This window comes from Grammomys surdaster, unplaced genomic scaffold (genome assembly GCF_004785775.1).
Source record: "Grammomys surdaster isolate TR1022 unplaced genomic scaffold, NIH_TR_1.0 373, whole genome shotgun sequence".
Lineage (NCBI taxonomy): Eukaryota > Metazoa > Chordata > Mammalia > Rodentia > Muridae > Grammomys > Grammomys surdaster.
Genome location: NW_021604792.1, coordinates 11,209,861 through 11,235,890, shown reverse-complemented (window position 1 = coordinate 11,235,890; position 26,030 = coordinate 11,209,861). Strand labels below are relative to the sequence as shown.

Sequence of the window (26,030 nt, the reverse complement as noted above, 5' to 3'; positions counted from 1 at the left end):
TAACCTGGACAGAGATCTCTCAGACACTGAACAACCAACCAGGCAGCATACACCAGCTGATATGAGGCCCCCAACATATATACAGCAGAGGACTGCTGGATCTGGGTTCAGTCAGAGAAGGTGCACCTAACCCTCAAGAGAATGGAGGCTCCAGGGAGTGGGGAGGTCTGGTGCGGTAGGGGGTGCCCGCCCGGGCCCACCTTCATGGAGATGGGGGTGGAGGGTGGGGGGTGGGGGGAGGAGGTATGGGATATGAAATAGTCAGAGGGTATACCAGGAGGGGGATAAAATGTGGAGTGTAAAAATAAAAGATTAAATAAAATTAAAAAAATAAACAGAGGTTCTGCAGCCATCTCTGACAGGCTCATTTTAAGAGGGAAATCACAAAGACATTGAATTGGAAACATACAGATGGGCTGGAGAAGTAGAGTGGCCAGTGACACCTAAAGGAATAAAGGGACTTAGAACACATGGGGTCTTAAAGACAATTATAAGTGCTCTTTTGTTATTATGTTTTGTTTTTACTCTGAAACATGTTAAGAAGTCAATGAGACCTTTTAGTAGAGACTTGACATGATTGTATTTGAATTTAACAGAGCTAAGTCTGAAACACATTGTAGAGAGACAGAGATAAAGATTAGGGGCAACTTCCAAAATTAGTGCTGTGCCCAAGTCAACCGAATACAGAAGCCCTTCAGCAGGTGTTTCCTCAAATGTAACCATCTGCAATTTATACTTCAGACTTGAGATCAGCAGCTGGTATCCCCTCTCAGTGTCTTGGACAAATGTATGCTTCTGATTACATGTACATCTCCATGTAAGTTGTCAGCGTGACAGGCAATAGAACACCTGGGACCACTCCTCACATCAATCTGGTTCTACTTGCTCCTTAATGTACACACAGGGTGATTTCTCAGCTGCTTGTTCTTGGAAGGAAACCTTGATTCAGCATCTAGATTAATTTGTTTTCTTTGATGATGATAGTTTCTTGAACTTATCTGTTCAATTCTGGGAATAAAGAAAGTCAATCAAACTAGAACTAAAATTAAAATATTTCCATCTTAGGCTCAGGAGGTGGCTCAGTAGCTACTGTGTAAGGATGAAGAGAATCCAATGTGGGATTATCATATTCACTTGGAAGCTATTTACAGTGTCCTACATCTCCCAGGGTTGATTGAATGAGAGAGACAGGTGGATATGGGACAGCTGGCCAGACAAAAGGAAACAGTGCATCTACTTCAGCGGAAGACCCAGTTTCAACAAAGAAGGTGATGGCAAGTGATAGTGAATGACATTGGATGTTGACCTCTGGTTTCCAGATGTGCCCAGGTAAGTGAGCACACACACACACACATATGCACATGAGCTCATGCATGCACATATACAACACTCATGTCTTTTGAAATCCCACCCTGTGCTGTAGTTAATCATGCTTCTCTCATACTGATCACTGTCTCCCCTATAGTTTTTTCAGATGTTGACAATTGAAATTGAAATATTAAAAGATGAGGGCAAACTTCACAAAAATGTATATTTTTCTCAGAGACATTTCAAAATCTTTAAGAACCCAAGTTTATGCTTCAGTGAAAAACTATCTAGCATACATATTCCCTACTTAGTATCAAAGTCACCAACCTTTTTTGGGAGAAGGCAAATTAGATTAGTGATTGTTACATATGGGCAGGTTACTCAGAGGCCAGAGATACTTTAGTAAGCAGTTTTCCAATTGAGAGGAAAGTGACATAAAACCAATCATTTTCAAGTGAAAAATTCAGTGGACTCAGCACAATTTCTGCCTACATATTGATCAGTCTGAGGAAACTACAAACAGACCCTCAGCAATTGGGAAATCTGCACTGGAAATAATGGACAATCTTGGAAGTTAACAAGACAGATCATACTAGGAAACAGAGTCACACTCCAGTCATATGTTTGTAAAGAAATGACTAAAGAATTTGTTAACTGCAAAATAGTACGTCATAAAAAGTTGAAATATCGCTCCGGTCCCCCTGTCATTGTCCAGTGAGGCATGAGGGCCATACTCATTCTGATGTCTTTTTCCTGGAGAGGAGATACTTTTGACATCAACCCCTATGCATTCAGGCTTGTCCCTCAGGGAACCCAGAGAGATATTTTTAACTACTATTTATATTCCCTTGCAGTAGTTAGCCTCGCAGCCTAAGTAAGAATTCAGATCACCAGTCAAAGGGGGTTCTGGGTGGCCCCTCTCTGCTTGGTCTAGGGGCAGAAGTCCCTTCTTTTAGGTTGGGTGGAGATGGGTTTTGGGAACACCCTAGAGAGAGTAACAATCTCATCTTGAGTCTCGTGGTCCTCCATAGCAAACTTATGATAATGTATCTGAATAGGATTTGCTACCAAATTATTTATCTGTTGTTTCACAAAGTTAGTCAGCCCATTTAAGGCCCAGGGACCAAAAGAAGTAAGCAAAAATAACCCAATTAATGGTCCCAAGATGGGAGGAAATAGGTTTGACAACCATAGCAAACTTATGATAATGTATCTGAATAGGATTCGCTACCAAATTATTTATCTGTTGTTTCACAAAGTTAGTCAGCCCATTTAAGGTCCAGGGACCAAAAGAAGTAAGCAAAAATAACCCAATTAATGGTCCCAAGATGGGAGGAAATAGGTTTGACAACCATGGAAATAGGTTTAACAATTCTTGTACCAGCTCTTATCTTTCTCTTTATCTGTCTTTTCTCTGGGCCTTCTCTGACCTTTTTCATGCTCTCTTTAACCATCCCTGTCTTGTCTGTGTAAAAGCAACATTCTTCTTTAAGACCTGTACACAGTCAAGAACTGAACACAGTCTTTTCTATTGTAAAAGAGTAAATCAAGTCCAATAAAGTCCTTTGCAATTTTTGGAGGTCTCTTCAGACAGTGAAACGAGGGACTTCTTCACATTAGTGATGTCAATCTCTAGCTGTTTGACATTCTTGTCAATGGCCTGTCGATTACTGGAGGTCAATCCTCTATTCCCGCCTTTGCAAGATTAGAATCGCCACAGCCCTTCTATACTTAGAGAAGGGAGGAGATGTCAGGGGCAGCCCTGCTTATACACTGAAGGCCTAAAATCTGCCATAGGCCTAAAATCAGCAATACGCCTGTCATACATGTACACTAACACCAAGTCTTGGGTCTCTATGGGAAAACATTGAAAGAGATGGCTATAAGCTACTGTAAACAGGCAGCTTTTGTGGAAATTTATGAGCCTGAGTAGTCATAGACCTTGTAAATAGGTAGCCTTGGCAGATAATACCAACTTAGATAAGGACAAGTGAATCATAGGCAGAGTCATAGTGACCTGTCCCCTGAACCTTCACCCAGCCGATACCCTGTTCTGAAAGATATCTGTACTCCCCCTCCCCTGAACACCCACAATCCAGTGTCATCCCCTTCCCCATATCCTGCCTTTTTGTGTTTATAACCCCTGTGTGAATAAGTAAAAATTACGATTTGATTAAAAAAAGTTATAGTGTAATTAAATGCATGTGATACATGTATTTATACACAAAAAAAAAGATGAAATGTGTTCTGTACTCCAAAACACTAATTCTGACTGGATGCTATTTTAATACTCTCTATCAGATATGACTTGTCTTTCTAACTATAATATTTAAGGAGAATGCTTCCTGTAAGGGCAGCATCTTTGTCATACCAGATTTTGCTACCAGAAAAGGTAGACAGACTCGCTGGGTTATCTAGTTGAGGAAGAAGCTTGTGTCGTTACTTTTGGGTGATGATCATTTTAGTAGTGATCATGTGGATGAAAATAGTAGCTCTATTTTTACTGAAGATTTTCTTCTGTCATTTCTTCACTTCTAAATTTAGAAGTGCATTTTGCCTTCTCACTGGGTCTGATGTACTGCTGGATACTGAGCAAGTCATACAAGCACAGCCTATACCCTAGTAACAATTTTTGAGATATATAGATCTCTATCTATCTATCTATCTATCTATCTATCTATCTATCTATATTTCATTTAATGACACTGGTCTGTACATGTTTGGTGCTGACTTCTTGGGGTTCAGTAACCCACCAGGAGGTTATTTCCTGGAGAAAGGTCTTCCCCACTCTTTGATTGCCCATAGTTCTTCATGTGGGGAATAGGACCTTGTGAAATTCCTACATCCATATTTGCATACCATCTGAGATTGTCATTTTGCAGGCATTGTTTGCTGAGTTGTATTGTCATTTCCTGGATACACTCTCCCTGTCCTGTGTAGAAGACACTGGCAGTAGTCCTCTGGCTTTCACAGTCCTTCTTTTCAGTGTCCCTGATGGTTTGCTGTGGTTGTGGCATTTGGGTTAGGATACCTCACATTTACATATTCTCTGTATTTCTGAGCTGCCTTCACTCCATGTCTAATGGTTTCCTAACTGCAAGATAGCACTGCCTTCTTTATGAAGTTGACAAGTACAGAAGTCTCAGATTCTTCAATCCAAGTTTTCAGCTGAGGTTAAAGTCTCTTCAGCATTTTCTTTGATTTTCAATACCAATCTTTCCTGTTCTGTTTTGTTGTTGTTGTTGTTGTTGTTGTTGTTGTTGGTGGTGGTGGTGGTGGTGGTGATGGTGGTGGTGATAGGAGGGTGTGCACACACGTGCACACCATTTTTATATTCTCACATGCCTTGCCTTTACAGTTCCTTCTCACAGATACTGAATGAGGATGTATTACAGATTTGGTTGTAGACCTCTGACCCGTGAATCCATACACAATTATGCAGTGAGCTTTCCTGGGGAGCTGTATTTCTAATTTCAAACCTGTTAAAGGAAATACAATGAGGCAATTAAAACAGAGACCCAGAGACCCACGGAGCTAGAAAGTTTAAGAGAATTGGTAAAAATAGTTTTGTGACATCTAAATGATTTAAAAAGGAATCTTTAATTTAGATTTTATTAATCTTCAATGGTAATAGACTTGTCTTTATAATTAAGGTAAGAAAATGACTTTTTCCCTAAGAAATATTGGTATTAATAGTTGTGTGAAATAAAGAGCCATGCCAATTAGTCACACTCAAGAAATATCATTGGATCTTAGTGCAAAAGTCACTACCTACTGAACACTACCTTGAATGGCTGCCTCTTCTTGACTCTGTGGTTGGTAGAGTAAGAAAATCTGCACTTGAAATGACAGGGGTAAGATAAACTGCCTTGACCAGTAATTTCTGAAAATTTCCCTGACATTCGAGTAGTTTGTGGGCAAATATTAAGTTACTGCCACCCTGGAACACAAGAATAGTAACATTTTAAAGTATTAAGCTCATTTTGTGAATTTACAAAGAATCATCTAATTGCATGGTTACAATGGGAAGACAAATCAAGGTGAAAAAATGCTGCAGAAGAGGAAGAAGCATGTTCTGTGGATTTTTAATGAATGTATTTGGATTGAATTGGTAGAGGAGAGGGTAGCCGAGCACTGCTGATGTAACACTGGGTGAAGGTGGGGAAATGGGCTTCTCCTTGCTACCAGTATCCGCAGGAAGTAAATGAGATGCTACTCTACAAACGTCAGGCTGATACAACAAGCCCTAAACAGTTCACGATGCAATGTTGATAAGCAGCTGTCAAACACAATTAGGTATTTAAGAAAACAAACCAACTTGAATGATGCACAGGAGAAAAACAGAATGCACACAGAGTTAGACGGTACAAACTTTAAGACAACTCTCCTGAGTGGACTCTAGGAGTTAATAGATAGTATTGGGAATACTGTAAGCAAAATGAGCCACAAATGACAAAAACAAAGCCAAACAAAACAGAAAACTGGAAGAATTATGAGAAATAAACAAAAAATCAAAACAAAAATCAATACAAAGGATAAGTGGGAATGTGAGAAGCATGGGTATGTGTGAAAACTGAGAAATTTATTTCTATGTCATGGATTAAAGAACAACTCACAGTGGAAATCAGAAAGCATGTGAATCGAATGACCCCAAAGCAAAAGAAAACTGGAGATGATGAGTTAAGCATTCAACATAAGAATTTAGAGAAAGAATTCAGTTTGACACAGAGACGTTAGATGAAAGGCAAGGGAATAGTATACATACATATTTATATATGTGAATCAACACTAGACAAAGAAGTGATAAAAGAGAAAAGAAAACATTAGCAAAATTTAAAGATTTAATTAAATTGAAATATATTTTATGTATTTAATAACATATGTATTAATATATTAATAATAATATGATAATATAATAAATATATTATTAAATATATATTTCAGTTATATATATAAGGATTAATGGGGGAAGATATGTACATGCATGCATTCATATACATTGAAATGGGGATAAATTTTCATAATTACAAATATTAATGATCACATAAATAGAAATTTCAAAGACTTCAGTACATAATGAGGAAGAAATTGTAGTCTCACAAATATAAGATACAGTTGAAATAATGACATATGATATGTCATTTTTCACTGACTCCGTGTAAAACACTATACTAATGGTTTTACCTTTATTTTGTTTATTTTACCATTCTGAGGGATAGTCACTTTTTCTCTTCTCAGTTTTGGATAAAGAACAGAGCTTTAAAAGAAGTACAGAGATTTGTCTAATGTCTCATGTCCATTGAGTAGGTTAATCGTTACCTCAGACTGAGGTACGGACTTGAAGTCCAAGGCTGCAGTAAACAGCAGCACCTTGCCTTACTGGACCAGATGTCACAGGAATCCTTTAGTCAGCACCATGTGAGCATCCTCTCCAGCCTCCCTCAGAGCTTTTCTCTTCATTCCTGTGTCTCTTTCGCCTTTCCCTCCACCACCTCCTCTTAATCATATGTAACCAGAGAAGCAGGTTTTAACTGCATGGCAGGATTCTACCTCTTCATGTCTCTACAGGAACTTACGCGTTGGGGGTGAATACTGATCCATCCTCCCAGAACCATGGCCCTTCACTCTGATTGCGGGAAAGGCCTATCCAAAATGAATTAACATGGTGAGAAGATGTCCAGCTTTCAATGAACTCCTGTAGTAAAACAAAAATGCAAACATATATCAGGGGGAGCCTGAAACAACACTATAGGAATCCAGAGGTGAATGAATCCTTTTACAGAAGGATGTTCATGTAAGGTGACAATCTAGAGAAGACTATTGATCATTGAATATTGTCGAGTGTCTACAGAGGTGTTTAAGAGTTATTTTCAATTTTCCCATCAAGAACAGATTCATCGTATTAATAAAGGACGTGAGCTAAGGAGATGACACAGTGGGTAAGAATGCTTGCTGTAAACACAAGAGGACCTGGATTTGAATTCCCAGCATCCATTGCAAAATGCATCCATGCATGCTTTTAATTCCCATATAGTAGGGGTTGAAGACAGGAAAGTACTGGGGTTGGATGGTTGTAAGTCTAGCTCTCTAGATTCACGACATACATACACATACATACATACATACATACATACATACATACATACATACATAGAAGTACTCACACAAGCTACAGGAAGAAAATAGGCTTATGCTATCAATATTCAACTTCATTCAACAAACTACACAGCTCCCAAGCAGTTTCATGGGAAATGGGCCATTTGTTTTTGTAAAAGTAACCACTATAAACTCATGATATCTTTACCAAGGAATGCAATGCTCTGGATGAGACCCAGTGCCTGGTGAGTGTCAGGTAAGCTCTCTTCCATAGATCTATATCCCCAGCCCTGCACCCCATGTTTTATGATTAAAATAATCCAGGTTTCAGTGAGGACTCTTGAATTGAATAAAAATGGGATAATTCTTTGACAATTACAGGTTGATATCAAAGGCCAGGTTAATTTCTAATATGATTTTCTTCTTTGTATTCCTGCTTTCATTAACTTTCACAAGAACTGCAGCTATTGGGTATGAAGTTACAGATGGATAAAAACAGAGTAGTGAAAATAGAATAGAGTATGCAGGTTAGCATTGTATTGTGAGATGCTTTCTGTCGTTCTCACCCACCCTTCCTTCAAAATGTATTGTAAGTCCTCTTTATTCTATACAATTTCTTGTTAATAGGGGGTGCTTCTAAACGTTTAGCTTATTTGGTATGAATACCTGATGTTCAACTTTTGACAACTGTTGTTTCTCTTTTCAACTGTATATAGAAGGGTTACTTTTTTGTTGTCTGAAAAAAACTATTTTTAATAAAAGGAAAATATTTTTAAAAGATAAAATTCTTGAATAAACAACTGAAAGAAAACATAAAAACTTAACAATTGCAATTATAGAATTTTACACAATCTTGAAAAAATTTAGACAAATAAGAATGTATATGTAATCCTTTTTGCCACTTAGAAGGAGTTTCTGGTCCAGATATGTCTGGGCTAAGAATGGAAACTATATATCAAAATTTAAAAACAAAACACCACCTCTTTGCCTTTCTCAGTATTTTACAAAGACCAAACAATTCACAAATGTATATTGTCATTGCTGACATCTCTCTTGATATTAAAGTAACAAGTGGGCAGTTTTTCTCCTATACTTCAACTTTGAAAACTGAAGTACAAATATACAAACATTAAGAGCCCTTACCACGCTATTCAAACAATCATAAGTTTGTTTTAAGGTATTTGCTTTAACATTTCATTTACTCATTTATTTTGTGCATGTGTGGCATGCAGAGTGTTCACGTGGAGGTCAGAGGGCAATTGGTGGGAGTCATTTTTTCCCCTTCTATTACATGGGTTCTCAGAACCAAAGCCAGGTCAAGCTTAGTGCCAAGTGCTACTTTGCAAGCCCTGAAATTGCTTATTTTAAAGCAAAATGTGATTCATTTTCAAATCAATGAATTAAGAATAAAATCATGCATTATGTACTTTACAAGCCTATTGCATAATTTTGCAGTTACATAGAATGATGATATTAACATTGTTAGTGCAGGAATCTCTCTTGCCCTGATGACTATAGACCACAGGTAATCATAGAAGTGTGTGCTTACAAATTCTTTTGAGTTGTCTATCTTCAGTAGATGAGCACCCAGCTGGGAGCAATGTCTCTTACTTCCATACCAGGAATTTCCTGAGAAGCTAAATAGATAACAGCTCTTCGCATGCATGATCCAATTAGGAAGGCAAGGCCCAGAAAAAACTCCTGGAAAGAAAATTAATATTGTGAAATTCACAGTATAACAATAATTCTCTTATTTTCACAAATATCTAATGACAAATTTTCATTAATATATTTCTTTAACATATCTTTAATTTTTGACACAAATTAGATGATAACTTTACAGAATATATTAAAATCCCTTTGCTCATTAAAAAAAATTTAAAGTAAAAGGACTAAAGAGGTAGTTCAGTGTTTCAGAGCAGTGATTGCTCTTCCAGAGAACATAGCTTTGATTCCTAGCACCCGCATGACACTTCACAAACATTAATAACTTCAGTTTCAGGGGATTGATACCCTCTTCTAGCCTCTGAGAGTACCTGGCATGCAAGTGGTACACAGACATACATGCAAGCAAAACACACAAAAATTTTAAAATTTAAAATCAGTTGAGTAATTATAGTGTTTTAAATAGACAACCAGATTTATCTAATCCATTACTTCAAATTTAGGCCTAGATTCCCTTTCTTTATTGAATCTTTGTAAAACAAATACACTCAAAATCAATCACTACAAGCAGGAGTTCTACTTGACTTAATCTGTCCTATGAAGAGGCATAAAGGTGATTATTTATATTTCAAAGGCTCTTTTGAGTTTCGTTAACTGAAGACAACGGGGAGGTAAATCCAGAGATGGAATGCTGAAGGGAAAACAGTCAGTCAATTGTGATGCAATCAGAAACACAGGCTGGATATAGTAAAAAAAAAAATGTTATGAAATCAATTAAATGCCATGATTGAATGAGTTTACCCAGGGTTTTCAGTGATTTATGTATTAGGTCCATTTCTTCAATGTATTCTTATTAGCATTTACAATCTTCAGTGTCCCTTCCCCACTCCCCCACTTCATTACTTTTGCCTAACATCTATCTTATTGTAACAACATCACTGTAAAAATATCAGTTCTGTAAGAGCACTGAACACTACATCAAATTATATCATATCCGGTAGGTCTTGGCACACAGCCAGAGAGATAAGTGCAGTTACTTCTTTTAGTAAGTGAACAAGCGGTGGATTTGTGTATCATTTTATCAGCTGTCTGACAGATTATGCTATGCTAAGGAAATTCTGTTTGGTCTGCTTGCCTTGAATGTGCTGTTATTGGATATAAACATATTCCCCACCCCAGGCCTCAGCACCAGGAAATGAACCTCTGGAATCCAGGATCCCATTGCTCCTTTAGTTCTGCCCTTGCCTGTAGTTTGGGATGCCTTGGAGGGAGCCACCTTCTCATCTAAAGATGATTCTGTGGGTTTGTGGTTCTCTTTATTTCTTGATGGGAAGTTGTCTTTCTCTTCTGGATTTCTCCCTGAATTGACTCTCGAAAATGCTTCATATATCACGAACAGCAATAGTGACAGAAAAAGAAAGTCATTCCGCTGTGTTTGAAAACTGAAATTCCAGCACTCATATTTTATGGAAGCACATAGGGGATTCCTATGATTGATGATAAATAAATGGTACATTGCTGATAAAAAGACGGAGTCAGATGGCTCACACATAGATTGTATATCAAGTATATGAGAAGGACTATGAAGAAAGTAGCAAAAAGAAAATGACATAGATCTAACTGCAATTGTAAAGAATTTTAAATGCTAATAATTTAATGAAATCATACATTTTGCTTTCTTTTATCCCTTAAAAATGCTAGCTGGCTCTTGGAGAATTACCCAGCATGTAATACATAGAATGTTTCTGTACTCTGTAAGCATTTGACTGATTATGAGTGATGGAGACTCTTTGAAGATATACAACTTTATTGACACAGGGTTCACAAAATATAGAAACCTAAAGAGATCTATTCAGTCTTCACAAAACATCTGCTTAGTAAGTTTTCAATGCCTCAGGCAATACTTGACAGAGTCAAGATATTTTTTATTAAAGGTCATGTGTAAGATAATTTCCATGTATCATGAGGCTTTCAAAAAAAATTACACATAACTCATTTTATATAACCATCTCTAAGAAAGATTGTGCATCTTTCGGCCCTGCAAGTTTCTCTCCACTAACTTATACTTTAAATTCTACTTTAAAAACCACCTATGTATAGAATAGTAGAGCAGTATACTCAGGAATATATGTTTTATTAAAAAGATTTTTGCATTTCTTATAATTCCCACCACTAACTAGCTTATAACTATGGAAGAGTTAATCTTCCAGTCTCTCAATTCTCCTATTACTGAAACAGAAATTAATAGCACAGACTCAGTGGGATTAATGTACAGATTAAATGAGGTTATGCATGTCAAGCCCTTGAGAGAGTGCCTGGCATAAATTAATCGCACAATCACTGTCTGCTACTGCACCAACCTCCCTCACCCATACTCACCTAGGGCACCCAGCACTGCAGCAATCACTACTGCCACCAAGCACAGGATTCCTAAAACCACCGCAATGGGCCGCCAAGGAGAAGATGGAGCCTGGCTTCCTGGAAAGTCAGAGAGATGAGAAAGAAAATGAGGGAAGATTATGGAACTCTTTAACAGCTCAGCTCACTGAAACGGGGATGGTTCTAGAGGGATCAGAAGCCACTAGGCTCTAGCCTAGCGACTTGAGGATCTAGTACTGTAGCGTGAGTCTCCATTGTCCTCCAGCTTCTGGATGCCTCTTCCTCCGTTGCTTCAGCTGCGGTATCATTGCCATACCATCAGTAACTCCTCAGTTGTAGGCTCACAGGCTAGTCTATAGGTCTGGACATTATTCATTCCCTGAAGTCTTACTTGGTCATAGAGCAAACAGTTTTCTGTAGGAGAAACAGCACCAATTACTATGGATAGCTTTTTCCTGTCATTTATATGGTGCATGATTTAAACAAGTTATTTCCTATATGCCCTTCTTTTTCTTTTTCTTTTTCTTTTCCAGTTTTGGAATTGGATCAGTAGTACCTTCAAATACTGTTGCTGAGAGTGAGCACTTTATTTTACCCGGCATAAGGGGCATATCAACCTTGCCCCTTCTCTCAATCAATTTTTATACTATTTTCCAAGCAAATTTCACAAGAAAGGAATTGTGTAAATGGTTATAAGAGGAAAATAATTGCACAATGTGAACACTAAAAAGCGGAAGAAAGCAAACTGATGTTAGAACCCATGAGTCATCTCTTCCTTTAAGCTAACAGTGAACTGATTTTGTTTTAAGCTTATGACACCAACAGCAGAAACCCCAAGTCATAGAGCTGCCCAACAGGTGACCCAGAAAGAGACAAAACACTCACACTGTGTTAGGACTTTAATGTCCTTTATTCTCATCTTGTTTCCATTTTAATATCTATCTCCTGATAATGAGACATTTTAATCTAGCATGTGTTTCTCATCACTGATATACTAACATCTCGTTTGATAAAATCCAAAAAAGTATATCAAATTTGTGATTTTAAACCCCATGACTCCTGGCTTCTCATTTTCATTTGGCATACAACCCTCTATTGTTTCATCCTCCAGTACTTTAGCATCCTATGTTGTATGATTTTACAGGTTGTTCGTTTATCTGTTTCCTGGCCCCCTCACAAGTTACTAAAAGACAAGCAAAAAGCGACCCCACTAAAATTCTTTCCTCTTTCTCTTTTACTCATGTCACCAGTGCCACCTCACACTGAAGAAGTGCCAGTGACTGTACAGTGGAGTAGTCCTGTTTTATGCCACAAACCAAAAGCAATTTTTGATTTGTGGAAGTCGTTGCATACTTTTCTGGGAAGGAGGGTTAGTGAGCATTCATAGGATATGTGATGCCTTTAAAACTATATACATGCCATATATAGAAACCAAATATATATATACCAAATATATATACCAAATTTATATACCAACTATATGTACCAAATATATATACCAAATATATATACATATGTGTGTATATATATAACAAATATATATGTATATATCAAATATATATGCCATATATATCATACATATACATACATACACACACACACACACACACACACACATATATATATATATATATATATATATATATATATATATAGCTATATATGAAAAATATTTTTATAGGAAGTCCTACAAACCAAGAGTCTCTTCAGGTCTCTACTTCTGTTATTTCGGTTAATGGGAATGAAGGTGCTGTTAGCAGAAAGAAAATGGATACCTTTCTCTGATCTTACAGGCCTTTTGTGGATGTCTCGATTGCTGAAGTCTAATTGAGTATATCCATCTTCATCCAGATTCTGTATATGAGAATGATATTCCATTTCTTCACAGGGCCCTAGGTAGGCAGAGCACTCGAATGTTCTTTCCAAGTAAAGTAACTGACAGGACGAGGATCTCCAAACCAAACCCTGAAACAGCCCTTTACTGAGGTTCATGGAGCTCAGCATAAGTAGTCTAGCCAGTGCCAAAAGCAGGAAATGAAAAGCACATTGGAGTAATTTCCCCATTTGCCTCTAGATCCTGTTTCTGAGGCTGTAAATTCTGAAAAATCCTAAAATGCTGTACGGCATATGACTGTTGTTTTAGATCAACTCTATGTCTGATACATAGATTACAATCTTAAAAGCCATTGGTTGATGGCTCTGACATTAACATGATTAATTGGTGTGGACTATGTAAACTGTTAAGCAGTTTGAGTAGCTTCAGTTCAAGATTGGTTTGTTAGAACTTGCTTGCATGTGCACATTCTTTCATGTGTCCATATCATACATATGTATCAAATACATTATATAAATGACAACATTTGCAGGAAGGTTATCCACAAAGAAACTTATTATGTAACTGAGGAAACCACAGATGCGTATCCAAAGTACATTACTCCAGTAATATAAAACACATGATTCTCTTTGAGGCTTAGCTTGGACTAGAAATTTATAGGAACAAACATTTATTGGTAATGGCACTGTCTTAGGTACTACACAACACGCATGCTTTCTCATTCTGTCTCCCCTTCTAAGAATTACACTTTAGCATGTATTAGCATTACTGTTTTCAAATTAGGAGAACAAGATGTGGATTCTCAGAAGATAGGAATTTCAAAACTAGAACAAGGGACTAGAACAAAGTCTACTAAGTTCTTAAGACTTGGATAGCGGCATATTTTCCCTGCAAGTTGGGAGGAACTAAGGTAGGAGGAGTAAGGAGAGGAAGGAGAAGAGTAAGGAGAGGAAAAGAAGGAAGAGGAGTAGCTAGGGGAGAGAGGACCAGAGAGAGGGGAACATGGCAGCAGATGTTGGTGTGTCTCTAGCAGTAGGTAAAGGTAGTTGATATATCTAGATTGGGTATTGGGTTACACCTCTAATTGTGTGGGCATCTTGTTATTGAGCATTACCAAATATATACAGCCTTTGGATAATCTAAGCATTAGAGTCTCATTTCTACTGGGCCTGCATGGATGGCGGGATGATCTGTGCTCAGCCCAGCCTTGTGGAGACAGCATGGAAGATTGGCAGAACCATCTCCCATGCTGGCATCTTGTGGGTGCCAGGGCCAGTGTTCTGTCCCCCCTGAGCCAGTGGCGGCTCGCAGCAGCAGCAAGAACATACCACTGCTCGTGACCTCAGGCCTAGCCTAGTTGGGAACATGGCGGCTCTGTAACACAAGACCAATTAGGTGACACCATTTTAAATAATTACTTCAACACTTGGAATTGTTTACTGATGCACTGGCTTCATTCTTCTGGACTTTTATGATGCATACAGTAGCCTGAAACATGAGGACATGAGGCTAAATTCCGATTCTTTCTCTCTCTCTCTCTCTTGCAATTCACAGGTTAACAAAAAGTGATCAAATCAGTAAAGCTGGAAAGCAACCATCACTTGATTACTGCTGTAGCTCAACAAGGAAGGACATCAAAGAAATGAAGGCAGACTTAGTTTAAGGATACCATTGCATTGGAGAAGAAAGTTAAATATGAACTGAAGTCAGAGTCCACAAAACAAAATTTGAAAACTTTCTCAAGGCTGGAGTATGCTAATATAAAGAAGCCGAAACAGTAAAGGGATAGCTGGAGTGAGTGAGTCTTCATCAGGACTTGTCAATTGACATTTGGTAAACTAATAAATGCCTCATCTTTATGACTCAAGGCAGTGGTACACCTTGAAGCAATGCATTCACCTCCAACTCTCAGAGACTGTGAGGGAGCGCAAGGATGATCCCCTGAATGTTTGTCCTTGATGAGACTGTTCAGGTTAGTGGACTTCTTAATGCCAAGGGTAGAGAGAAGATACTATATTGCAAATTCCAAACATCTACTGTAAGAGTGGATTTACCTACTGCCTGCTGCCAAGATAGATTTTGTTTTGTTTTTTGAGTAGGGATCTCAAAAACACATCATGTTATCCTGATCATGAGATCACAAACTCAGCTCTGATTTAAGAAGCTGGTAGCACTACCAGCATACTTGTGTAGGTACCTCAGGCTTTTGGATCCATCAGTCCTTAGGAACAAAGCCTTCAGTTACTTGAAAGTTATGATGGGCCTGCTATGTATACTGGTGAAGGTAGGGGGATCTGTTATCTGAAAATGAATATGTACTTCTCCAAGTCTAATATGAATGGAGACGATAGAGCACTCAGCAGTGAGTGAGAGTCTTCATCTCACATAGTCTGCCATACAAGTCTTCCTGACCATTCCTGGATGCGCCATAGGGGGGTCATGTTTATCTATTCTCAATATCCACTAGCCATTCAATTCAATAATTACAATATTTGCAAAGCAACACGGTGAGATGTAGGAATTCTACCACCAAACAAGGTATCTGAGGAAATGACACAAAGAGGAAGATGACCCTGGCACAGGCCATGAGATCTTCACATGAGGGGGAGAAGGAGGGAGAGATCCTCTTTCAGTGTCTAGAGGAAAAGAACATTCATATTTCACAAGAAGACACAGACAAGAGAATGCAAGCCAGTAGTCCCTGCCAAGTTCCCCTCAGTCGTCACTAATTAAACTCTGTGGGTTACCCGTGAGGTAGAGACATGAATGTTTGAGGGTGTTGTTGACATCATAGCTTCCTGTGGGAGAGGGTAGTGGGCAAGAGAGGAGTATAGGGCATGACAATAACTAAATTTCATCACATAAATATATAAAAGTATCAAACAACAAAATGAAAACTGCTGCTAAGAGTTAGGAATCTTATGTATATACACCGTACTGACATTTCCTAAGAAATTAATCTGTTTACTTGACATGGGTGTTTCAAAGAATACAGCTTGATTCAACCTATAAACATATTTGTACATTTATGTGTCTATAAATATCAGAGGAAAGATACTTTAAACAACCAATAAGAATTCTCATTCTTCAGTCGACAATTCTTTTTATTGTTTTTAGGCTACCATACAAACCAATGGGCTTTCTAGGGACATTTTAATCCATATATGACATTATGCTTTATTCTCATTTGTTCTCCTTTCTACTTATCTCTGGTTAAGAAACTGGGCATGCTGTAACCGCAGCACAAGAGATGCTGAAGTAAGATGACTGCAATTTCTCCTGAGCTACATGAGACACTGTCTTAAAGAAATTATCTATCTATTCCCATTATAAAGATAAATGATGATATTTCAAAAGCAATAACGTATATAATCTTCTGTGCTATATTCAATGCCATTGAGTGATTCAGTCTATAACCCTGAAGACGGAGAGCATAGCTCTTTCCAGATAATCTGAGTTCAACGTCCAGCACAGTGCCTGGAGCCAGACAGAGAAACAACCACTCTTCTTGTGGACGTATTCACACTGAACTATCAGCAAGTTCAACCTCTAGTCCCATATTATAATACGATTGTCTCTAAGTTGCTCTGGGAAGATAGGAGGAACTGAAGAAAGAATACTGAATGCTATTTTCAAGTAGGGAACATTTCATTCATTCATTCATTCATTCATTCATTCATTCATTCATTTGCTGTTTTATAAAGTGGGAATATATATGTAATTCATTTAACTTAAGATTTTGCCTTGCATTTAATTGAAAATCATAACTGGTACATTTACCAAGTATGATGTGATGTTTGGGTATCTGTGTGGGGTGTGTTTTTCTTAGGTACTTATTTGTGTGCCGTGGGTGACTATGCTTTGTCCTTCATTCCTCTCCTGGTGGCTCTTAATTTTTTCCATTGCATTCACTTTTAATACATTGCTAGCCACCCGTTGACCAGTCAGATGTATTGACTTTTACTTCTTGTGCTCTTAATTTCACAATCATACTTAACAGAAAGAGTGTAAACAGGCTGTAGTGTCGATAGCCCTGTGGAAGGTCTCAAGACAGCCCTAGTTGCCAACAACAGCACCTCGGGTGACTTTTGTTCTGTATGTGGGGATTTTAGACACCGTTTGTTTTATTTAGAACAAAGTAACTGAGCTTAACACATTGGCAACAATTCACCTGGTGTTCTTACAGAGAGGCAGGCATCGGATCACAGTGTAAATAAATCACCAGTGCAGCTTCTAAATTCAGGATCCAGAGACACAGCAGGTGGTGGTGTCCTTTCTCCGGTGCCTGCTGCTGAGCGATTGAGTGACTTTAAACCTGTTTCTATTTCTGAGCTGGCTTCTTTTTGTGAAGATGTCTATCGAGATCCTTGTACGAAAAGAGGGGGAAAACTGATGAATTATAATAACTCCCCTATGGTGTGTGTGATCTAAGCCAGGCTGGTGGGAATAACTCAAAATGTTAAATGTTTAGCAAAACACCACACAGCAAATAGTCAAAGTGATAGCGCCATCTACAGTCTTGTCTTACGTATTTCAAAGCAAATTAGACCATATATTCCTGTCTATCAGCATAGGAGTCAAGTTGCAGAATTTAAGCAGGCGGAAACTGAATCAGGGTGGAAATGCTGCTAAGGGTTGCTCTTCCGTCTTTCAGGGGCATGGTTCTTAGAAATTGTTAACCCCACCCCCCACCCACGTCAGGCTTATGTGGCTTAGTCATAGCCATGTGTGTCCAGTTTGTTTCTAATATTTAAAGTTGACTACCAATTTACAACTTTCCACTTTGAAAGAAACTTGTCTATAGTTGTCTTGTTTATTACCAACTCCAAGTATCAAAATTAACAACTTTCCTGTGTTAAATTAATACAGTTATGTACATGCGCTGTTTTTAAATTTCTTTTCTTTCTAAATGCAGACTCTGAGCATCATGGGGAATGGTCTCCGTATCTTCTCTGCTGTCTACACTGTTCCTGCTACAGAAAAATCTTCTTTAGAATTAATTCTCATTAAACAATCACTGAGTGAGTGAATGCATAAATCAACTAAAAAAATGAAAGAACTATAATCCACATCTCTGTCAAGGCTAATTAAAGTGATGGAAAAGCAAAAATACTTGATACAATTACTTTACTATCTAAGTGACTGAAGTATGTTGTCAGTACTTTTGTTTGTTTGGTGGTGGTTTGTTTTTGTTTTTTGTTGTTTGTTTTCTGCAGACATGTTCTCACTGTGTAGCCTTGGCTAGCCTAGAAGTCACTGTGTAGACAAGGTCAGACTCAAAATCATAGACTTCCACCTGCCTCTTCCAAATGCTATTTTTATTGTTGTGGTTGAGATGGGGTCTTACCCAGTAGCCTAGTATTCTAGTTTTATTTTTGTTGCTGTTAAGGGGACTTGGGGCGGCGGGGGGTGGGTGGGTAGGTGGGGTGGGGGTTATTAGGCTTATAGTTTCATGCTACTGGTCATCACTAAGTGGGAGCTAAGGTAGGAACTTGGGCAGCTGGTCACATCACAGCCATAATCAAAGACAGAGAGAAACAAATGCATCTGGCAACCAGCTTGCTTACTTACAAGCTTTCTTACGCAGTCAGCAACCCCTGCCTAAGGGCTGGTACTGCCCACTGTGGACTGGGGCCTCCTATATCAATTACCAAGACCCTTTGTCAGGCCAATCTGATCTAGCAATTCTTCAGTAAAGATTTTCTTCCCAAATAGTTTTAGGTTCTGCCAAGTTGACAGTTAAGGCTAGCCAGGACACTCAGAGTGGCCTAAAAACACATAGTCCAGGTTAACCTTGAACACACAGCATTCTGGTGTTTCATCTTCCTTAATCTAGACATTGCAGGCATGTACTGCCATAGTCTGTTCTAAATGGGGATTCAAATCACGAATTAGGCATTCTGTGCCATTTCTAAAACGTTATTTATTAGGTGGTCATTCACTCAGAAAAATTACTTAACTTTGAAATTGATACCAAGTGACATAGTGCTTTACAAGCGATCTTAGCTTTTACAGATAGCGTAGCAAAAAGGGATGATTTGACATTTATGAATATATTGAGCTGGATTTCTGTTGCCAGCGCTATGAGATGTTTTATTGGGCTTAAATTATTCATAGTGCAATTGATTTGCTTATTCTGTAAAAGTTAAATTATAAATGAACTGCTGGGTGTGCTCATAATGAAGTTAGGCAACTAAGGAAGAACTGAGGCATGTGGCTGTTGGCTGAACCATAACACAGACCATAAAGTTTGAATATGTTGTAACTGAAGACCAGTTTAATAACCGTAAACTCCCAGATGGCTCCAAGTCCACACAGAAGTCAATTGATAACACAGCCACATCGTTCCTTTCAAGTCAAACCCTCATTCCTCTCCCATTTCCCCCCTATTTTCCCGCAAGAAACTGGGGCTCTGTCAGTTTTCTGGTTGACAGCATCATCTCCAGATTAATGTCTTGCCCATCATGGAGTAAGGTGGTGTGGAGGGGTAAGGTTTGGGAGACTTTACAAAGTAGGTTCAGGTACAAAGAGAGTGCCTTTGAGGAGTGGTGACATGGCTCAGCTGCCTCGTCTGATGACCTGAATTTGATCCCAGGGGGAAGAAGAAGACGAACTCCCATAAGTTGTCCTCAGACCACCATGTGTGCCACAACACATGTTCCTACACATAAGTAAAAACACACAAAAATAAATACATATAAATTCAAAATAATTTACAGTAGCTTTGATACTAAGATATAAATATTAGATACTTTATTTTCATTTATCTTTGTTTGTTGAGACAAAGTCTGATTCTGTAACCCAGGATGGCCTAGAATTCACTAGGCCATCTTGAAACTCGGAGCAGTTGTTCTGTGTTGACCTCCTAAGTATAGCTTTAAGATGAATTTTTGTTTTAATTGATTCAACTTACTTTGTAAGTTGTAAAATTACAATAGTAGTAGATTTAGGAAAGTGTCTGCTTGGCTTGTGTCACCAGTCAGAGCAACACTGGATGAAGTTCTCTGAGGAAACTCAGTCTTTGAAAATGTGTTTACTCGTGTATTGTCTTTTCGTCTTTTGATCCATATGTCCTGTGGAGCCCTAAGAAATCCCACCATCAACATATACGATGAAAAATAAAAGAGACACCATTCATTATTTACGTGCAAGTCAGCACATTCCAGAGCCCAATGTTTCAACACAAGACTCCTAAATAACAGACATAGAGTTGTGTCCAATTGATATCTTTAGGCTATTCATTCACTATGCATAAAAGTTTTAGAATCTGCTAAGAAAGCAAGAACATCTCTGTAGGGTGTTAAAAAGACAATAAATAATTAAATAAATACCATAAAGAATTGAGATATTTTTCAAACTCATCAAATTCTAAGCACCAAAAGTACTCCAGAAACGTGATGGATTCTCAGATAGCTATGAGACAGCAAGTGACCTTATTCTTGTGTTTCATCTGAAGAAATAAAAGAACTGTGATTGGTGGTCGGTAACTTGCCTTTGATAACTCAGAAAGTCAGCAGCTGAATTTGAACTCTGATAGTCTGATTTCAAAGCCCTTGTATTAAACCAGCATGCTCAATTCACACTGAATGAAGGCATATGTAAAAAACAGCAAATTTATACCCGCAATCAGCAAACTTTCTCTGGGGAAAAAAGTAAACGAATAACAATACCCAAAACCAAACCAAACCAAAACAACCCCCCCCAAAAAAAAACTGAGATAAATGTTTAAAAATTCACAAGCCATTTACACTTCACTGCATATATATTTCTAGTTTCACTTTAAAAATGTAAAAGAATATTCTCAGCACACAGAACATAAGCCACATGAAAGAGCTATATCTAGTTAAGACCTGATTTAAATAATACCAAGAGCAGGAGCATAGCCAAGATTTGGGATCAGTATTCAGTGTATGAACCAACAGATGCAACCAGGAGAGGCCAGACCAGGGAATCTGCTTCAGAACAGGCAATGATGCATCCGGCTCACTGAAAGCTGTAGGGAACAGGAATGAGGATTCATATGCTGTCAGCATGAGTCCAAAAGATAGCTCTGTCATCAGCTTTGAAATAGCAACTGCAGCAGACAGCTAAGAAATTTACCCTTCAGTCGTAGAATTCAATTTATTTATTTTTTATTTTTTTGCAGTTTATTTATGTTTTCAGCTGGAGACATCTTTGTTCAGTGCTAATGTACCAGCTTTAAAAATAACTTACTTTGGACTTTTGCCTAAAGCTGGGATGGAACAGTGGGGATTGTGTCTGCCTTCCATCCAAAACTGAAAGTAGACACGATGCACAAAGCAATCATTTTCAAAACAGTGGATAACAAGCTGTGAACGAACAATAAAAAAGACAGAAAGGAAAGAAAATAAGCTCTGTGCTTGTCCAAGCTTAGCATGTTTATAATGTGGCCAAGCCATCCAGAGGGCAGGAGAGGTAAGAGGATGCTGGAGAATTCCCTAAGCTGAGCCACCTGGAAAGACAAAGATACTAAGAATTCATAGGCAAAGACTGAGAGATCTATGCAGGGCCAGTAGTGAATTAGCAAAGTGGAGATAGGGAAAGAAAGGACAAGGAAAGGGAAATAAAGGGAAGGAGGAAAAGAAAGGGGAAGGGAGAACGGGAGGTGTAAAAACAGGAAGCTTCTAGTCTGGTAGTTTCACAGTGAGTAGAAAAATGGAGGTACCACCATGAGGGGAACACCTAGAGACCCAAGGGATACCATTACCACCCTTTCTCTTGGCTTGAACTCACTCTGCTCCCCTTCCTTGGTGCATACTTGCATCTCCCTAGGGATTGTGACAAGTATCTGGATGGGCTTGAATTCAAGCTGAGTTTTGATTTCTAGCACCCTGTTTTTATTGTTTGTTTGTTTGTTTGTTTTGAATCTTGTTTTGTTGTTAGTGGGTGTTTTCTTGATTTTGTTTTGTCATCTCCCCAATAGAAAAAGTAGTCTCAAGGAGGTGGGTGAGAATAGTAAATTATATGTCACACAAACTGAAGCAGTTGAAAGCTGGGAGGTGGCTTTGAGAGTAGACTGTTTGCTATGGAAACCTAAGGACCTAAGTCTGAGTCCCTAGCCGATGTCACAGGGCTGTAACCCCAGTGTAAGACAGTGGAAACAGGATGATCCTTGCAGCTTCCTGGCCATGCAGTCTAGCCAAAACCAAAGGTCCAGGCTCGGTAGGAGAAACTGTATGCAAAAACATGGTAGGGAAGTGAGTAAAGATACCCAATATCAACCTCAGGCATCCATCCTTGTGCACCTGCATGGTTGAGCACCTCCTATCCCCACCCCACCCCCTCCCACACACACAATAGCAGTGAGAGGACTGAGAAGAAAGTACTTAAAAGTTCAGTAAGACAAAGCTGTTCACCTAGGCATCTGTAGTCATGAAAAAGACTTTCACAAATGGTTGTGAACTAATAGTATCAAACATAAAAGAGCAATAAGAATTCATCCCCAGCAGACTTTCACTAGAGGAAAAGGAAGACTCAGATGGCTTAGCAGATCAGGAAACTTGCCACCAAACCAGATGATCTGAGTTCCATGCCTGGGTACATATAATGGGAAAACCAGCGCCCTGAAATTGTCCTCTGGCTGTGCATGCTGTGGTACACACATGTACTCACCACCATCAGGCACACAATAAATAATACACTTTAAAGAAAGAACAAGGATGTTTAGAAAAAAGTGCCCCATGATGAAAATGTTTATCTAGAAATGAAAATGGAGAGCACAGTTAATGTCATCTAGAGCTCAGATCCCCAGCACTCAAGTAAAGGCTAGCATAGGTATGCTACTGGCTATGGTAGGATATTGAGCAAAGACAGTATGCCTGGGGCTTGCTGGCCAGCCAGCTGAATCTGTGAACTCCACATTCAGTTAAAGACTGTTTCATAAACCAGAGAGTGACAGAGGAAGACAAGCCTCTGGCCTCTACAGGCATCTGAATGTGCTAGCATACCCACACAACGTGTGTATACTCATACAGATAAATGTTATCAGACACTTACACAGACAGACACACACAGGCACACACACACACACAAAATTACTCACACATGTTGGTGCACACATGCAGAAAGACACATTAATATAAAAGTGTTTAAGAAGTAACTTCTTAAATTAACAAAAAGTCATCTATGAAAAATGTGGAGTTGATGTCATACTTAAGGTTTAATATTTCACATGAAGTATTTTTATTTAAATATGAGCAGATTGCTTGTGCTGAAAATCCAGCAGCTTATGGAGGAAAAGTTGCAAGAACAATGGAATGAGTTTGCCAAGACCTTACAGTACAAGATTAATATAAAACCCATTGCTCTTCAGTGTATTAATAGTAAGTAATTATAATTCAAAACTATAGGTAATAATTCTATCTATAGTAACTTGTATGAAATATGTAATGACAGTCTATAATGTCAGAGGAAAATACAAAACATTGTCCAGCAAGTTCAAAGAATGCATGAACAATTGTGCTTTGTTTGGGAATCAGTGTTATTTTATTTTATTTTGAGACAGGCTCTTACTATGTAGTCCTTGCTGACCTTGAACTCAGACATCCACTTGCCTTTGCCTCTTATGAGCGCTGGGATTAAAGATGTGTGCCACCATTCCTGTCTATGAATCAGCATTTTAAAGGTTTTAACTCTCTTAAAACTTATCTATAGATTCAATATGACTAAAACCAAAATGCCAAAAGGAGATTTATAGAGTTGACGGACCAGTTCAAAACTGAACACAATAGTAGCGCAAATCAACGGAAACAGATTTGGATAAGAATTTACTTCAAGCATCATCACTGCCTGATTTCAATGTTTATTATAAAATTATAGCATCCAAAAGAGTGCAGTGATCATGGTAGAAAAATACACAGAGAAGCCAGTGGGACAGAACATGTGAAAACTGTAAAGGGCTTTTAAGGGCAATAGCAACCCCAGGAGACTGTTGAAACTATTGGATGTCCATATGCAAAACCAGGAGCTTCAAGGCATGGCCTGAAAAGCATCTGAAATAGTTGTAGACCACAAGGTAAAACCCAAAGTTATAATCTTTCAGGAGCAAAAGGTATACGAAAAAAGTTTTATAGTGTTGAATTATGCAGTGAGTTCTTAGAAATATTGGCTGAAACATGAAAGAAGACTTCAGCAAAGTTTAAAAAAGGAATTCGAAAAGGATTGTCTGTTTTTGAATGTTGTGTTCAAAAACCAACAGCAAAAAAACAACCACAAAAAAGATGAGCTGTAACCAAAATAAACCAACAAACACTTTTGTTCCATATCAGGTTGTTTTTATTCTCAAGTAAGCAAATCCTTCAGACTTAAAATTTAAGAAAACAAAATTCTCAAAAGGTTTGCTCAGTTATTACATCACAGAGAACGTACAGATAGTAAGTGATAACATGAAAATAAATCCAAGACTATTTGCCATTTAAGAACTTCAAACTAAAAGTGCAATTGTACGCAATTATATATCAATAAAAATTGCTAAAAGGCTCAGAGGTTAAGAGCACTGCCCGACTTTCCAGAGGATCTGGGTTCAGTTCGCAGAATCTATAGGATGGCTCAAAAAAATGTCTGTGATTCCAGTCCCAGAAGATACAGTGCCCTCTTCTGACTTCTTCTGGTACTAGGCATGTACATGATACTGATACTTATGTGCAAGCAAAGTACTATTCAATAGGTAAGTCTAAAAAACAAGATTTACACAGGAGAAGATAAACCTATTCTTACTGCAACTTGATATTCCAAGGCTGGTTGACATACATGGGAGGCCTCCTCTTTTCTGAAGAGAAAGGGAGGAGGAATGGATGAGGGTAGGGGAGGGAGGTGGAGAAGACTGAGAGGAGAAGAGGGAAGGAAACTGGGGTTTCCCAGTAAAGTATACTAATTTAAAAAAAAAACATAATTTCAAAAATAAAAAAAATAAGATTTTTTGAAAAGGAATGGTTAAAATGGCCAACCATATATTCACACACTGAATGATCCAAGCATCACACTCATAGGTGCTTACCTGAAGAATCAGAATTGTCAATGGACATTCATAGCAGCTTTGTTTGTAGGTGATAAAAAACAACCCAAATGGCTTCAACAAATACACAGACTAAAAAAATGACAACATATATCCACAGGGGAATGCTCAACATTTAAAAAGAACGAAAAACTGATACAAACCCTGAGGTGGAGATGTATGAATAGCAAAATAATAGCACCAAGTAGAAGAAGCTGGACTGAAAAATAACCCAGACATGTTATGCTATTCCATCCACATAAATTGTATAAGTCATATGGCAGTGTACTCCTTCAGTCTTAGTACTTGGGAGTCAGAGGCAGGAGGATGTCTGGAAGGTGGTGGCCAGCCTGGTCTGTGTTATGAATTCCAGGCCAGCCAGAACTATATAGTGAGATTCTGTCTTAAAAACAAAATGATATACTCTATGAAATGTAAACTGAAAGCAAATTGGTGTCTGTTCTAGGGAGGAGGCATTAGAAAGGGTCAGAAGCAACAGTTATATTCACCATCTTGGCTGTGGTGACAGGATCTCTACAGGGAACCATGGAAAATACTTACAAATTTGTATTATTACAAATTCATTACACACAAAACTGCCAATGTCTCATCTTCTCAAGGATGTATCTAGCATATAAACATACACACACTCGCATACACACACACACACAAACACACACACACACTAATATATATATATATATATATATATATATATATATATATATATATATA

The 26,030-nt window shown here is 38.2% G+C and overlaps 1 protein-coding gene across 1 annotated transcript; it reads right to left on the bottom strand.

The window, feature by feature from the left end:
- Nucleotides 1-3,476: 3,476 nt before the first annotated feature.
- Nucleotides 3,477-13,387, bottom strand: Clec7a (C-type lectin domain containing 7A). The gene is made up of 6 exons (XM_028781021.1): nt 13,224-13,387; nt 11,449-11,547; nt 10,315-10,449; nt 8,954-9,105; nt 6,885-7,003; nt 3,477-4,787 (listed from the first exon to the last, which is right to left on the bottom strand). Exons 1-6 carry the CDS (start codon nt 13,324-13,326, stop codon nt 4,661-4,663), a joined length of 735 nt encoding a protein of 244 aa, XP_028636854.1. The 5' UTR covers nt 13,327-13,387; the 3' UTR covers nt 3,477-4,660.
- Nucleotides 13,388-26,030: the final 12,643 nt, after the last annotated feature.

Excerpts from the sequence above, each read along its gene's own strand:
- Clec7a (XM_028781021.1), bottom strand. The coding sequence starts at position 13,326 with ATGGAATATCATTCTCATATACAGAATCTGGATGAAGATGGATATACT. Across the intron at positions 11,548-13,223 it reads GCCTGTAAGATCAGAGAAAG|GAAGCCAGGCTCCATCTTCT; the intron begins GTATCCATTTTC and ends CTGACTTTCCAG. Across the intron at positions 9,106-10,314 it reads CAAGGCATCCCAAACTACAG|GAGTTTTTTCTGGGCCTTGC; the intron begins GCAAGGGCAGAA and ends TTTTCTTTCCAG.